We start from the raw sequence: 17,405 nt of genomic DNA, 5'->3' as shown, positions 1-17,405 counted from the left end.
GACACAGAACTATCTTGGAAATCACAGTGCAGACAACTATATAGAAATTGTTGAAACTATACTATGATACCAAATTATCACGCTCTGGGTTCACGAATGTCGTTGAAGCTTCATTTCTTCCATTCTCATATGGATTTCTTCCCAAGTAACCTAGGAAACATTAGTGATGAACATGGAGAGTAGGTATTGGGGTCAGTTCAGTCCTAACATGATGGGCAACTACTGCTGGACACTGCAACATGAGGACAGGAGGAGAGCCAGCAAAACAAGCGTAAAAGCAAAATCCAGAAATGTTTTTAGAAATGTTTGGAAATGTTTTGTTATGTTCAGAATGTTGTTCAGAAATGTTTTGTAAATTTACTAAGTGTTAAAAAAGTAAATTAAAATGAGTTAGTACAGGCAGTCCCTGGGTTATGATGGGGGTTCCGTTCTTGAGACGCATTGTAACCCGAAAATCGTCGTAAGCCAGAACATCATTAAAAACCCTAAGAAAACCTTACTTTAAATGCTTTGGGTGCATTGAAAACTATGCAAACTACATTCTTATTGCATTTTTCATCAAAAAAAACCTTCAAATATTGATTATTTTGCATTTTTGGTGTCATATTTCTCCTCCCAAATCAGCGTTGTAGGCATTGTAACCCTGGAAATAATTTTTTATGAATATGTAATTGAAAAACGCCTTAACCTCGGAATGTCGTAAGCTGAGTCCGTCGTAACCTGGGGACTGCCTGTAATTACTATTTATATCTAAGTCATCATATTATACACAATGGATAAATAATGCGCACGAACATATTTTCGATCTCATATTCAGGCATTCTGGTCTGATAGCAAAACATTATTATAAAAACTGAATTTAGTGCTATTAAGGTGGGTACACACGTGAGAGCCGAACCTTGTATGTGTAACTGAGTTACGCATATACGGTTACAAGGTGTCAAAATGTAGAGGACGAACTGTAACCACGTTAAGCACGTAACTTCATTTCAATCCACTGCGATCACCAGTCTGTCTCTGTCCGGGTTGTTTACCGACGTTGGCCACCATGCAACTAGCAGCTGCCGCGTACATTTATACACATTATTTAACGAAGATGAAGCGAAATAAAAGAAGATGGTGGCAATTAAGTTTATATACTAGAAGGGTAGAATACAGTGGTCGGGAATTACTCGCTGACTTGAGATTCCAAGAAGTTTCTGGCCACAGTGAAGTCTTTTCTTCGTAATAGCTAATAAATTGAAGGACCTCTTCGTCACTTCAATCAGCCATGGTAGACATATACGTACTGACTGACCAAAACAAGGGACTCTACTATGGACGGTCTTGTTCATAGTCGGTGTTAACAAGTTCAGCAACCTCTGTTGTTACGCGTGTCATACAGGTCCCGTCCACACATGGCGTAACGTTCAAAGAGACCTCCCTTTGATGCGGGGCCCAAAAACCGACAATTGGCGGGACGGAGGGCGAACCGAGCCTCGAACCTCGCGGGTTCGGGGTTCGGGTTCGAGGAACCGTCCACACTTGCGTTTTTGTTACAAGAATCGGTTACAATACAAGGTTCGGTTCGCACGTGTGTACCCACCTTTAAATTACTAAGATGCACATATTCACATGTAAGAACCATTTTGGCTGTTGAGCAGTGAAATAAAAGCAGATTTTAAATGACTGACTTGGTTGGAAAAGTAATAGGTAAAGATAGATCACTGGTTGGGGGGACAATGTCAGTACTTTATTTAGAAAGTATATACTACTCGGACTTGAGTATATATACCAAATGAAAAACTGACACATAAAAATGACACATTCACCTGAAACTAGTCTTGCCAGGCAACCCTGATCCTAATTAGTGCCATGTACAAAACAATATCCATTAAATCATCATATGCCTCATCCCGGTAAAAATAAAAATCCATTGCTTAATAAGTTTGTAGCTCCTTAGAAAACAAACTCATTGTAGCAACTTTTTAACATAGTACTTGTTCATTCAAGCACTGGCTACATCCAGTGAGTAACTTACCTTAAGTTTAGATCCTTCTTCATGTTTCATTTGTGGCCGATATATAATTTCCTGAACTTCTTCACTTGGCCTATCTGAATTCTTGCCAAAAACAACATGGCCACCTTTAGTACAGTCCCCAAGCACCACAAACGTGTCACAAGAATTGGGTGGAGGTCGAGGAGACATCTGGAAAAGAAAGAGGGAGAATTAAGTTTACAGTTCAAAAGGAAACCATTAGCTTTGTCAATATAATTCTACCTTTTCAACTTGTATTCCTAGAAAATTTCCTTGGTTGTAAATAGAGACGAATATGTATTTCATTATGTATCTCATTGCACATACTCACCATAACAAAAACTTTTTGTTTTGTACAGTATAACCTACTTGAAATGTTCTTGTAAAATAAACAAATGAATTTTTGACAGGTAATTGTTGATTTCCTCCAACATGAAAACAACATCATAAGGTAAATAAAAAATAACAAAACTGAATGCAGTTGGAATGAATATTACTCTCAATAATAAAAATAATAAATAACATTACTTCAATCACACTTGAAGAAGATGACTTGAAAAGTGGGCTCACTGCTCATGCCATTAGATCCAAAGCTGGCCAAGATTAAATTATGGCTCGAGAGATAAGAGAGTGAGAGATGCACCTCTAAAATGGGATAGCCACCAAATAGTGACTTGAGATTTCTTTTGGCATGCAAATGTTCACACAGCACAATTGTAGAGTATAATTAAAATAAATATGACCTTTCCCTATACATATTTTATATGGGAGGCTACAGTGCAATGCTAGTTAAAACTTATTCTTAATGTATGAAAAATTTTGATTTCAGTACTTATCACAATATCAGGAAATGGCAGATTAGCATAGTTCATAGTTAATACACCTCTTAACAATGCTGAATTGTTCCATGTCTAAATAACCTACTAAATCCAAGTAATAAAACCAGTCTTCTTATTGGCATAGCAAAGTAGTGTGCTAGGAACCCTATATCCAACACATGCAAATAAAAATATTGATAAACTTGGACACTGAGTGACCTGAAACTAAATTAGCACATTTTATTTTACAAAAATCACTTAGAAAAAAAAAAAAACATGATATTAAGTGAGGATTATTCACTTTGCCAAAAGATTTCTGATAAACTGTTTGGCAGTATGAAGCCTCCCAAAATGCTGTCCCAATTTTGATATAACCTGCAACGAAAAATTTGTAATGAGCCCTATAACTGGTATAGCCTGTTTGTCCCAGGTTGAATATGTTAGGAAAATTTTGCTACTAGGCCCTATATAGCTAAACCCAATTAGCAATGATGAAAAAATCTTAAAATGCATCTAAAACATGCCTGAGCATTTGGATCAGGCAAACAGGCTAAAAAATTCATTATACCATGGAGGGACAGGCCTGGCCTAATGTATGAGTGAGAGCAATGATTCTCCTAGGGTGATCAATCATGCATAGCCTTGCTTAACTGAGCAATCAACCACAATGGTCAGGAAAAGGTTTCCATCCAGGAAGGAACAGTCTGCTAATCCTTCTTTGATCTTAATATCAACTGGTTATCTAAGAAGGGTCTTTTAGAGCTTTTGTGTGTGGTGGCAATTTTGTGCAACGAGATAACCTTGGACATAGCCTGGATGAGAAACCTTGCATGATGACCACTCCCTCTCACAATAGGCTGGGGCCCTCGGCAATTCATTATGCAATAATTATCATTGTGAGGGCTCTAAGGTTATTTGTTGGAGATGATCCTAGTCACATTATAAAAGATATGTTACGATATACGCATCTTTCATAGAAATGTCATAAATAAATATATAGTACCAAACAAATGCCAAGTGAGCTGTCAAAAAAAAGACCCCTTCTGTTGTAGTATCCCTACTCCAGGGCCCCCAGACTATTCACTGTAAATATACGATTTACATCGGTCAAACTTGTCCACCCTGTCATATTTACTACATGGAAAGCATGACAAAGACCCCAATTTAGCCTTCAATGGGGCACCTCAAGTATACTATCCAAGATAATATCACAAAATGACATAACCAGACCGTAAACGTCCCAAAGGATGGCATCTCTTGTCCCCCGTCTCTAGCCAAGCAAGTGGTTCAACATCTTATACCCAAAAGACACGAATATATGAAAATTGGGGCATAAATAGCAATTTCCGTAGATTACTTTGGACTTACTGTGGACGCCAAACAACGTTAAATAAGGCATACACACCTTAACAACGTTTACCAAATGCCTTGAACAAGGACACAGCGATCGTGACTGAAGCAGACGATGCACACAATCACTCGGCTCGAGAGAAAGACGTCAAAGTCAAGGTGCCGGATAAAGGTACAAAATTAAACAAAATACATTGGAGACTTTAAAGTACTCCAGATTCATCAACAATACCACAATTTTCGATCGAAATATAAGACCGGTGAACTTCAGCAGTATTGTGGCTTAGTTGATCGATAATCAGTCTGGTCCTCTTGAGCGTCAAGTATCGCCGACTTTCATTAGATTCTTTAAAGACACGTCCATCGCATTTTATTCATTTTCCATGGAAATCGAAATAAAAATCTATATTTCTGCTTAGAGACATACCTCTGCGTATTTTTTTCCCCAAAATAGCATTTAATGTAGTGAATAATAAGACTGGATGAAAAACAAAATCCATAAAGCGGTGTCTGTTCTTCATAAAAGACAAGTTAAACTGTATTTAGTCTTTCTACTGTAATATATATTGAATTATTCACTGTCATACTTAAAACATACATTCCTTATATTCAGTAAAGCAGACATGTACAATAAAAGAAGTTTTTGACGTCTCAGGCCAGATTCTACAAATAAGTCACGTGACCAGTGACGTTTGTGTGCTGCAATGACGAACAAGGATGAATAAAAGACGACTGTGTGAAATTACTGTAACGATTGGATATTTAGATGAAGCGCCAGCGGAGCGCTTGAAATTTGCTGTCAATATATATATATAATATATATATATATATATAGATATATATATATATATATTATATATATATATATATATATATATATACATGCATACATATAATTCACATTTGTTAAAAAAATATGTAGTTTATAATCAACCAGCATTTAACAAAGTATCACACTGTAGTTATAAATTATGTTTATTAATGCTATAAGCATTGCGAGAAGGTAAAACCTTTCTCTACAGTATAAAACAACCAACAGAGTAAAAAATGGACATGACCATCAAAGTGATATGAAATGAACAATTTAACACTTTTCCACATCGTTTAAGATTTCATAGCACTTTATCTCTGGTTCACGAAATGAACGACCGTTCGCCATATCAAAAACGGGTTGTGTTTACTTCTACTTTGTGAGAAATCCTCACGTGAATAATGCTGAATCCAGATGGAAACCCTGTACAATCTCATGTGATACACATGATCTCCCGAGTGTCTGTCCATTGTGTCGGGAGAGTGGTTCCTCCTTGGACGTAGTTGGTCGGCTGCTGAGAAGGCAGTGAGCACAGAAGAGCTGCTCTCGTCTCTGTAATTATAAGAAGAACGCCATGGCCCTTGTTCGGAATGCAGCTATTAGGCTTTTGGCCAACTCCCAGGTAACCCCTTGTCATTTCATTTCAGTTTAATCATCTCTGGTCTCCTCCGAAAGACCGAATTTGTCGAAATTGCTCTGCCGTCGACGGACTTCTTTTCCCTTTCAAAAACCGGACCGATCTACGGATCTACGGTTGTTTCGTCACTTATTCTTACGTAATTGCGTAAAGGTCTCCACGGATGGATTAGAATTGATCATTTCGAGGTAGAAGGAAACATTCGGTGAAGATGCTGATGCAGGATTATGTAAATTAGGGAATGGGATGTGTTCTGGAGTAATCCAGTACGAATTGGTAAATATAAATCACAACCGGCATTCATTCACCCATTCCATTCAGGTCAGGTTGTGGGTCGTCCCTCTAGGGACCACCTCACCCCTCTAATGACTGCTTTCTATGGGGCAGGTGTAACGTTACCGTCCCGTAAAGGCGCCTCTCACTTTGATTTTTATATTTTAACGCTCTTTGGCTCCTGTATCCTAGAGAATCCAGTTTAAATAGGCTCTCTGTGCTACCTGCTACCGAATAGAGGTACTGTGAAGGCTCGGGCTAGGTAGTATGCTGGGCCGAGGGCGATGCCTGCAACCTAATTTAGCCAAGAATGGACTATCTATAATTTAAACCAACACCCAATTTGATGGACACTAAGTGAAGGAACAGAACTGCATCCATATTGGGTTAGAGAAGCACACAGAATTTCAATAACCTAGGTATACTAATGTCTACGGATGCAGGCTTTTTCGGACCTTGGCTGATTCCGACCCATACTAGGGTAAAAAAAACCGCATGGTACAGTTGCGTCTGATGTCCATCTCCGGTGTCAGGCCGCGTTATAATGTACTTTTTTTGGGGGTTGTACACATTGATTGTACATGGTCCACCCCTGTACCATGCGGTTTTTTACCCTAATAATTTTATATTTTAGCAATGGGTATTTCTATATAAGCATTCTGTATCGTTCCTCCCCGCGAATCCGTAAGCCACCAGGAATTGGGGCGTCAGATGTATTTCGCCGTGTTTAGTATGAGTCCCTCTGGGTTAATTACAGTCGTCCAAATAAATATTACTTAAAATTCTTGTTCAAAAGGTAAAACTGCATAGAAAAATTGGCCAATCATATGAAGGTACGAATAAGCCTGGATAAAGGTCCGAATGAGCCAGTACATGGTCCGAATCAGCCAAGATCTGAATAAGCCTGTTCCCATGTCTACCACATTGTTTGGAGGAAATGCAGGATAAGGAGTCATGGCTATTGTAGGTAGTATAGGTAGCCTAGATTTCAGAGGGGTATTTCTACAGAAGCAGCCCACACTGACTGCAAGGTGAATGTAACCGCGGATACGACATCCACTAGGGATTGGGGTGTCCAATGTATTTCGCCGTGGTTAGTACTGGTCCCCGGGGGTTAATTACAAGTCGTCTGAATAAATATTACTTAAAATTCTTGTTCAGTAGGTAAAACTGTATAGAAAAATCGTAACTGCCATAGTCTAGGCCGGCGCGGACAAGTACCCTAGATTTACCTTCAGAGGGAGTATGTTTGGGCTCACCTTAACATCACTTAGCCTTGAATGCTGTACTAACCTTTCTGGAGCATTTCGACTGCCAAAATACCCAAGTCATGACTAGTATTCAGCATGCATTTTATGCCAGTGCTGTAAATCGTAGAAACATAGCTAACATCCTAGGTAACCAACACCTTATGAGTAGTATGGTGCCCTAGGATGGTATAAGATAGGGAGCGCAAATGCATATGGCATAAGGAATAAAATCTGAAAATTTTCCCTACCTTCTACGAGAAGTTGAAAATGCAGGACAATTGTAAATTTTACAAAGGTAGGCTATACATAATTTTTTCATAAATTAATTAGTTTTGTAAAATTATAATTATACTAGTCATACAATAACATAAGAAATAATATTAGTAACAAATTCTGAGCATATTTGATGTAAAATATTGATGTAACTTTACCTAGAATGAAGATGTAATAACAGTTTTGCTTTATAGATGTTTTTCTATTATTTTTTTCATTTTCTTTGTAAAATCACAGCTATAACTGACATATACTATCATTAAAGATGAGAACTAACACCTACAGCAGCCACTTGGTATATTTTTGAACAAATTCACAAAAAGACGTCATATGAGACACAGGCACTACATCATCTCTTGTAGTCAAGATCCCAACGAACACTCTCATGAGCCACCCAGTGGATTTTAGCCAGTTTAAAAGTTGCTATTAGCAAATTTATGGGATAGTATAGAATTAAAAGCACTTCTTTTCTGCCTGATTCCCCCAGATCGATGGCACGTAATATTGTTTCTCACCATGAGTCATTCCATCCACCACCCAAAACCTGTTATTGCTACTCGTGTGAGCATGTCCATTCCATTTAGGTTTATTCTTACCCAGCACCAGTGGCTCTCTATACCCCCCACATCTTGATGCTTCGTATAAGCTGGCATGTGAATCTTCCGAGTTATGTAGAAGTTGCTCAAGCATTTTCAAGTAATTCTAGAGGGTTAGCTCTCCCCTTTTTCTTAATAGGTGAGACTGTGGAGAGTTTTGCAGTACTTAGTTGTCTATAAAAGAAAATTTCTGAGATAGGCTTGTCTGCCCATCCGCACTTTGTCTCAGATAGACAGTAAACATGTCTTATCTTAAAGGCGGTAGGAATATAACCGGTGGGTCACAGGACGCCGAGGGCATTCTGGGTATACATGCCCCGTGACCTGGTATAGATGCCAATAGTCCCTGGATCTCACAAGTGTAATTTTAATGCTACCTTTCCAGCTTGACACTAGTAAATCCTAATGTTAAGACCTCAGGTTTGTTAGTTATGAAAAATACAAATTATAGTTAAAAATTTGGTATGTTGTTGATCTACCCTCCAAATATCAAACAAACTGAATTTTACCCCTCTAGCCTCAGTAATTGTATTTTATTAAGGTTAAGTTCAGTCATTGATCGTGCATCTGGCACCACTAATGGCCAGTCGTCAATACGTCTTCACTTGACCGCATCTGGGGAGCAACTGAACACTGCCTGGTTGTGGCTGAGAGTTTCCGCAGCTCATCGTGAGATTCCTACAGCATTATACACTACAGAAAACTTTTCCACACATTTTCCACTTGTTCATCATAGGACTTGGTAGGTGAGACACGCCAGCCAATGGTTATATTGGGCTATGAATCCTTATAGGGTAAATCTTAATAATAACTTCGCGTCTTTGGAAATTACAGTTTCCTATAGTATTCGGGTTGCTTTTGAAGAATTTACCATGATTTTTTGGTGGTCGACTGTTATTAACCTCCAGGGGCCAGTACTAAACACGGCGAAATGCATTGGACGCCCCAATCCCTAGTGGATGTCGTATTCGCGGTTACATTCCGTGCAGTCCGTGCAGAGTTATTCTTTAGAATTACCCATTGCAATACAAGGCACCGTAGGATGCGTTAGAATGCAACAGATCACCTTAGTAAATTATGAAATGTAAAGGGTAACAAATGAAGGAACTTGTTAATTTAGCAAGGAGTTAAGTGTCAGGTTTTACAATATATACGAATTTACACTCCTTTATCCGAAATTCCAAAGTTGAAATTTTGTAAATTTTTAGGGTGGTGTCATCATTATGTTTTGTGTTGACCAGACTTTTAGATTATGTTCATACGTAACTGCATAGATAAGGTGTCTGCTATTATATTACACTACTATTATGGTGTTACAATGTTTAATTACAATTGACTGATAAAATATGTAAATGTATGTAGGTATGTAATTATTCAAATACTGAATTATGTAGCTTTATTGATGATTCATTTCAGTGTGATGCCTCTCAAAACATGGAGTAAAGTAACACCATTTTTGTTATTCAGTTTAGTCTTCGTTACAACCTTGAACGGTTGCTCTTGGGTTAAAAGAGATTCCATCTGGAAAACCCTTAGGAAAAGAATTTGAAGTATATAGTACTTGGCATTCTGAGAAGTGTGAACTTATCTCCAATAAACTTTTCAAAGCACAGATTTTGTACAAATTGTGAATTTCAGTGGTCTTCCATTTGCAAATTGTGTCACATTTTCTTTGTATATTCACACCACTGGTATGTACTTGATAAATCTGCTTCCTCCTCTGTCATTGCTTGATTCATGATCATCTCTGATAAAACCCAAAGGTAAATAGTTATGTAAGGTTATTTTGTAAATAGGTAATTATTATATTTCTAATAAATATCTTTTTCACTGCTGTCACTATCAAAACAATGTAATAGTTCAGGTCTACTATTGTCATTGTCAGTTCAATATTAAAGGCTCTCTACTATGACAACGTTGAGAGAAACCTCCCCCTCCTCCCTCCCTACATGGCATTTTCATGGTTACTGAAGGTGTAGCCTGGACATCAAATGTTTGCCATTTGTTGCTGATACAGTGGACCCCCCGTATTCGCATTCTCTGGATTCGCGGACTCACATATTCGCAGATTTCTCTCGGGAACGTTTCTCCACATTATTCGCGGAAAATTCGCATATTCGCGGTATTTTTCTATGAGAAATATCCACAAATTCCTGGGGTTTTTTTTAACAATTTCTTTATAAAATGCACTTTTTGTGATGAAATTATAAAAAAAAAAACCAGGTATGAAAATTTTGAGTGTTTTTTTCTTGAGTATTAACTAATGAAATAGGAGGTTTTAAGCATTTTTATAGGGGTTCCAAACATTCGCGGGTTCTAACTATTCACGGGGGGGGTCTGGTACGCATCCCCGCGAATACAGGGGGACCGCTGTATGCAGTTAGACTAAAGCTCTTTAAAACAACAAAGGAAACGTGTTGATCTCTTACGAGTTGCCTAACTAAAACAGCCACATTATAGACGAGACCTTTCGATGACTGATAACAGCCCTGCACAGCAAAAGTGTTTAAAAGGCCATCCCATGAAACATAAATTTTAGTATGATATATTTTGACCAGTGCACTGCAACCCTCGTCCATTGAGATGAGGGCTGATGTGTATTGGCCAAAATATGCTTATCAAAGAATTTTATTTCTTATAATTTTTTTCTATCTAAGAAAAATAGGCAGAAAAATCAGAAATAAAAAAAAAACTAGTAATCATTTTTAATGAGCTGCAAGTTTTAAAAATATGAAATATTGTGTCTGTATCCTTGATTGATGAATACATGTTGTAACATTAAGAGAAATGGTTTGGATTTGGAGGAAGTAAGTTATTCAAGATTCTTTTGTTGATTTTCATATTCTTTTCAAATACTAATTAGTATGTGGGGTAATGAACACAAACTCTCCAGGTAAATCAGAAAATTATGTCTGGGCTCTTTTCATATTGTGTATTTCCTGTTTAAAAATAGTTATGACTGGTGTGGATGGCCTTGCTGATAACACATGATAATTTGGTTTTAATCTTATCAGAAGAATCTCAGATTTGGCTGGGATTGTGACGCATTATCAGTAATCTGTAATAGAAAGTTAAAGTCACATTTCTGTGAAGGTCAAATGCATGCACTATACTAATACTGTTGAGAGTAATAGATCACAGTTATGATGTAGCATGTTTGTTCATACATTTTATTTGTAATTATTTGTGTATTACCTCTGTTATCACCAGTGTTCACATTCATGTATACAGTAACTATCATGCATTCCTGAAAGAGGAGTGTGCGTGTTTTTTGATAACTGCATTGCATTTGTAATTGTTATATGTAATAGTATATGGAAGTAAGATATTCAACCTGTATTTGTTAAAGCTTCCTAGGATAAGTACTGGTCTTGCTAGATATGTTTTTTTCAAGAGTGTCTCCTGTATTCTTTATTTATTACATACTTTATTATGGCCTCCCTTTTCCTTTTTGGTAATATCGTCTTGCTGGTTGCTGTGGTTGAGTACATTGGTTTTCTCCCTCTGCTGTGATATCATGTGATGAGACTAACGTGAGGTTGTCTGATATCTTTAGAATCGCCATTTATATCTCTATATTTCAAGACTATTTTAAGATAAAGAGTTCTCTCCTTGTTGCTTTTCTGTTATATAGTGTAATTGTTGCTCAACCTGTCGCACATTCATTCTTTTGGAGTTGGACAGTATTCTGACCTTGAAGTCGATGAGGATACTTCTTGGGCTTCACTATTATATGTGATAACGTATTCATAACTTGTTCAATTATGTATGACAATGTACAGTATTCATAACTTGTACAGACCAGTTATCGGCAGGGGTTCTGTTCCCGAGGTGGAGCCGTCAAGCGAAAACTGCCATTAACCAAAACTCAGCGATTTATGGTTCTGTAACCACCATAAGCACCTTTACAGTGCCTCTGTTAAGTGTGTTATGGTGCCATAAGGTACCCAATGGTGCTGATAACCAGAACTGCCCATTATGGCGCCATAATTGCCAATTTTATGGCACTAGACAAGCGCCCTAAAACCGGGTCGCTGATAACCGAGTCCGCCGATACCAAGGGACTGCCTCTACTTTTAGGGGCTTTCAGTTTTGTTTTTGGTGTTTCTGCAGTCTGTGTACCACAGATTTCATTTTTGACATTTGAGATGATTTTATAATTATGACTCCATCATGCAGAAGAAACTCAGTTGTTTGGAAATATATACTATATACTTTGTGCCTGGCCTTTTACACTAGATGGTTCGAAACCAGCCAGCATCCCTTCAACCTCAGCTTTATTGGCTTTTGCCTTTATTGTTTCATATGTTCCTTATGGTCTCCTCTTAAACTTTTTAATAATTATTGATCCCTTTTGCAATTCTTAATGAAAAATAGTAAAACAAATCCTTTTGACAAGCCCAGTTGTAGGATAGCTAGTAGGTATTGCCTTGTAAAAACTAAGAGGCTTTTTGCATTTTTTTGCATTTCAGACGAACACTATACATATTTCTGGTCTGCTGCTGTAGTACTTAGATATATAATTGGTATACTTTTTTATTAGGAGTTCTTACTGAAGAATTGTCTTCTGGGTAATTTCAGCATTTGTATTTTGTATATCATAGTCACTGAAAACAGAGACTGGGGATTCCCTTTCAAGTTGTTATTTTTAATCCTTTCTGTTGATAAGAGACACATTGGTGTTATCATTAGTACAGTACTTGTTTACTGCTTTTTGGAGAGATTTTATGAAGTGGTCTCTTATTAAGTTTGTTATTCAAAGATTTTTTATTTAACTAATATTTAGAGGAGACAATCAAAGTTCTGGCTTGTTTCAAGAACAGATTCATAGAATGGATATTTTTGTTGTCAAGTGTCATGACACTCATAACTTACATAATGGAATAGTTGCTGGTTTTTAGTGTTGTACAATTTTGTCTAGAGTTCTTTTTTTTTTTTCACAGTAGTACATACTTCTGTATGAGATACATTTTGTCAATAGTACTCAGTAGTTCCAGAATTTATATTTTTTCCTGAATTATGTTGATTTATTCACTGAGGGGAGTCATTACTTAATGTTAGTGTGTGGGTGTGTGAGTGACCATGATAATGAGGCATGGAAATTCTATGCCATGTCAAGTTATTGTAAGCGAGGTGTTACTTGCCAGCCAGGGGCTTGCAACTGACTGCTGTAAAATGGCTGACAGTAAAGAAAAAAAAACTGAGAAGAATGAAAATACAGGGAATTCTAACCTTCAGTTTCCCTTTGTCAGGTTACTGTAAGGAGTAATTATACTAGGTGAACTGCATTTGCTTAACAAAATATATCAATATGTAGCATATGAAATGAAATAAATATTTGGCAGCGTCGTAGAGAGGTAAAAATCCCTTGTCTTGTCACACGTGGAGCACAGATGGGTGATGGTGTACAAGCTGAGATGTGCTTACATCACACACGATAAAACATCTTGCTTAACGCGAGAGGTGACAAATTAGCTATGAATAGTATGATTAAGGCCCTATATTTATATATAGTATATATATACATATAGGCTATCCCAACTTACTGTAATATCATGCCCAAATGCTTAAAGATTGCTCTAACCAGTCTGTTGGCACATGGACAACACAGCCAGTCAAAAGACTTGACTAGAACAGTTCTTAATCTGAACTAACACTGCATGCAAACTGTGGCAGGGTTTGGCATCAAAGAGAGTTATGGAGTCTAAGGAGAGAGAGAGAGAGAGAGAGAGAGAGAGAGAGAGAGAGAGAGACTAGGGGGGGAATTGGGGAATGTTTCTTGATAAAAAGCTGAATTCCCATTTACATTTTAGACTTACCTTGGGTATCCAAAATGATCACTCCTTTATGAGTTGGGTCCCAGACTTGGTGTCACGTGGCACGAGACAAATGGCTGCTTCTGTGAGGGAAAGTGGGACTATACTTCCGTTTGAAATTTTTCCCAGTAACAGAATGAACAGTCTCTCAGGGCCATGCTTCTGACTGGGTGGCAGTCACCTCAGGGCAACTTTCACAAGATATGTCAGCAGAGAGAGTGGGTAAAGGAAGGCATTATTGAGAGAGGCATAATGGATTGGATGCCATTGCACTCTCATGGCACTGGTTGGCCATCCTAAGGGACTTTGGTCACTAGGTTAAGCCCAGTACCTGTAAGAGAGGGTTGAGTGCGTTTTAGACAACAAGATGTTTAGAAGTTTTAGAGACGTTGAATTAAAAATGGAGAGCATAAATATCTTGAGTTTTCAAAGACTACTCTCCGAGTTGGTTTCTCTCTCTCTCTCTCTCTCTCTCTCTCTCTCTCTCCCTCCTCTCGCTCTCTCTCTCTCTCTCTCTCTCTCTCTCTCTCCTTCTCTCTCTTCTCTCTCTCTTGTCTCTTCTCTCTCTCGCTGGCTGGCTGGAAGAGGCATTGCTATGACTTGATGGTTAGGGCTATCAAAATGGGGCAGTGATGACTGGAGGAGTCCAGCATGTCAATGAGGGCTGCAGACTTGCTTGCCTGGAGTTCCAAGCTAAATGACTTGGGTTACTGAAGAAGTGGATGACAATGGGCTTGGGTGCATAGGGGTTTGGGATCTAAAGGAGCTGTTGAAGTTACTTTGATGGTACATGTGAAAATTCTGCTACACAGCGACATTCCATCGAAACTGTGTCGAAGACCAGGTACATATGCTTGTATGAGGGTACTCATTGTGAAACAGCTGTGTCAATGTCGTCATCTTCAGGCGCTTCCTCTTGGCCACCGACAACTGCAGCAGCTATTTTGCTGTCGGAGAGAAGATGGTAGACAAAGCTGCCACACGGTCTTCCAGCCACTCTTGTATGTTGTCCTTAAGGATGATGTTGCCTCTAGTCATGAGTTGGGCATGGAAGTCATTGATTTAAACCCCTGGCAGTCCATCATACCCTTGTTCCTTCACCCCATCCTCCAATGCTACTATCACCTCCTCCAGTATAGCCATTTCATTGTAATAATAACACCCTCCATGGGCTGAATGAGTGCAGTCGAGAGTAGGAGGCAAGTACATGACACTAACAAGACCTTTGTCACCAACCAACCGAGCTGTATTAGGATGCATAGGCGCATTGTGCATGAGAAGCAAAGCCTTTACCTGATGTCGAGGAATGCCAAGGTCTTGGTCTGATGTTGAATAACTTCTTTGTCAGCCCAAGGAGAGGACTTGGTTGCTTCTTTTCCTTCTCATCTGACAAGTTATTAGTGGGGAAAGAGTGATGGAATTGTCAAATCTTGCAGTGTTGGGGAAAATTCCTCAATTCCCTCCTTGGAAGCATCCAAAGCTTCTCCATGAGTCTTCTTGTTAGAATTCCCACAGGAAATCTTGAACTAAAACAGCAAACCTTTGGACACCATAAAGTTCACAACCTTATGCAGACCTGCGACCTTTGTAGCTGCAGCCTTCAGTTCAGCACCACCTATGTTTGTGCCAGCAGCCCTTTGCTGACAAAACCATATCAAGGTCGACTCTTCAATGTCCTCTTGATGGCTTTTTATCATGACTTTGCAGGCCTGACTCTTGGATGTCTTCTTCCCCTGGAGTCCATCGCATACTCTTTGAACTTGGCCTGAGAAATCTTAATATGAAGCAAGGTTGACTGAGCAATGCCACAGTCCTCCATGGAATGTGATCTAGACCATCCTGCCTCAGTTTTCCCAGTGGTTTCTACTTAATGTTGAAGGGTCAGATCCTTACTCACCTTTTAGGGCCTTTTAGTGGTAGTGCCGTCATTGCATCTCATGCAATGCATTAGGCTTAAGGTTCTTTGTAGCATGCCTTCTGCCCCCAGCTGCAACCCCTTTCATTCCTTTTGCTGCGCTTCCTTTCATATTCTCTTTCTTCTGCTTACTTTCCACCCTCTCCTAACAATTGATTTATTGTGCAACTGCGAGGTTTTCCTTCTGTTACATCTGTTAAGGGGGCCGGCCGGATCTCTTATATATGGGGGTATAGGGCAAAAAATGCAGTCATGAAAAAATTCATGGAGCTTCTTATGGCAATTGAGAATACGTATACGAAATATTTCGTCAAAATTCCTCTTGCTTTCGTAGTTACAGGGTAATTAGTTAACATAACTCAATAAGCCTAAAACATTGATCCGTACAAGAAAATGCAATAGTTCTTCTATTATTGTAAATTTTGATAATTATTGTCAAAGAAATTGGGAGAAATGGCATCTGTAGACATTCCCTGAGTCGAAAAGGGAGACTTCACTTCAGTCAGCTACCAAGTCCAACCATCAGTGCGAGCACAAACTTCAAGTAGTCTACACATTTGATTTCACCTCTAACATTCGCTTGCTTTTACGTATGTTTATGTATGTTTTGGCAAGAATTTCATCATGCCAATGAGGAAAAGACAAGGAAAACATCTCGCTAACATACAGACGATAAAAAATTGCTCAAGTATTATTACAGAATACCATAATATACGCGTAGTTAGTGAAGAGAGAGGGGAGGGTTGCGTAGTAACGCCCCCGTCTTGCCTGACAGCACACGTCACACTGTGCCCAAGGCTTCGATCTTTGAGCAAAGAGATCTTCATTTATGATAAAAAACAAAGCTTTGGTTTTTTAATACCCAAAATGGAATATGAAATTCATAATAATCATGATTTATTAAATTGTCTTTGTAAAAAGAGAGTGCACCTTCGAGTTTCACCTCTGACATTCTCTTGGATTTATGTTTGTTTATCTTTGTTTCGGCAAGAATTTCATCATGCCAAAGAGGAAAATACAAGGAAAACATCTCGTTAACATACAGAAGAAGAAAGTTCGCTGTAATAAGCCGAGTTAGTGAAGGGGAGAGAGAGAGTTGCGTAGGAAGGAGTGCCCCATCTTGCCTCAAACAGTGCCCCAGGCTACGATATATGAGCAAAGGGATCATCATTTATGATAATAATCATTATTTATTAACATTGTCTTTATAGAAATACGAAGGAAAACTTTGAACGCCCGTATCTCAAAACTATACTTATTGACCTTCAAAATCTATCTTCTCACTTAGTTTTAAAGCTATAACATTGGAATTTGGTATATAACTCAGAAAGATATTATAGAACAATCAAATAGAGCCCTTTTTTCCAATTTTTGTTTCTTTTTTTTTTTTTATAAATTTTTTCTCCTGATTTATAGGGTTTATTTTTTTACCATATTGAAAAATTCATATCTAGCAAAAAAAAGGGACAAAATCCTAAATAAAGGCAAAACGAAAGGCAAAATCACTCCCTAAATACAGAAAAAGGGCGAACCAGTACTTAACTTGGGTGAAGAGGCAGATTGACGATCCATAACGAAAAAGAATAAAGAAACCAATAAAAAGAACAGATAGCTAAAAACAAGCGTGCAACGCTGGGAGGCTATCGATA

General features: G+C 38.3%; 2 protein-coding genes across 6 annotated transcripts in view; one reads left to right on the top strand and one right to left on the bottom strand.

The window, feature by feature from the left end:
- Positions 1-4,398, bottom strand: part of LOC135202139 (secernin-3-like) — a 63,989-nt gene extending 59,591 nt beyond the window's left edge. For 2 of the 5 annotated variants that reach the window (XM_064231398.1, XM_064231391.1), the window contains exons 1-2: positions 4,193-4,249; positions 2,021-2,188 (exon numbers count right to left, since the gene is read on the bottom strand). In XM_064231398.1, coding sequence (XP_064087468.1) covers positions 2,021-2,188; positions 4,193-4,234 — 210 coding nt within the window. In that variant the 5' untranslated portion in view covers positions 4,235-4,249. Of the gene's footprint in view, positions 1-2,020; positions 2,189-4,065; positions 4,105-4,192 lie in introns of those variants that run through there. The other 3 variants (XM_064231411.1, XM_064231418.1, XM_064231405.1) reach the window with 3 other exon arrangements.
- Positions 4,399-5,453: 1,055 nt separating this feature from the next.
- The window catches only part of LOC135202129 (probable citrate synthase 2, mitochondrial), a 74,884-nt gene continuing 62,932 nt past the window's right edge, over positions 5,454-17,405 (top strand). Inside the window, 1 exon segment of the mRNA XM_064231381.1 lies at positions 5,454-5,618. Coding sequence (XP_064087451.1) covers positions 5,571-5,618 — 48 coding nt within the window. The 5' untranslated portion in view covers positions 5,454-5,570.

The sequence above is a fragment of the Macrobrachium nipponense genome, chromosome 23, assembly GCF_015104395.2.
Source record: "Macrobrachium nipponense isolate FS-2020 chromosome 23, ASM1510439v2, whole genome shotgun sequence".
In the NCBI taxonomy this organism is placed as follows: domain Eukaryota; kingdom Metazoa; phylum Arthropoda; class Malacostraca; order Decapoda; family Palaemonidae; genus Macrobrachium; species Macrobrachium nipponense.
The sequence above is the reverse complement of the archived record's forward strand: the minus strand, read 5'-3'. Positions and strand labels throughout refer to the sequence as shown.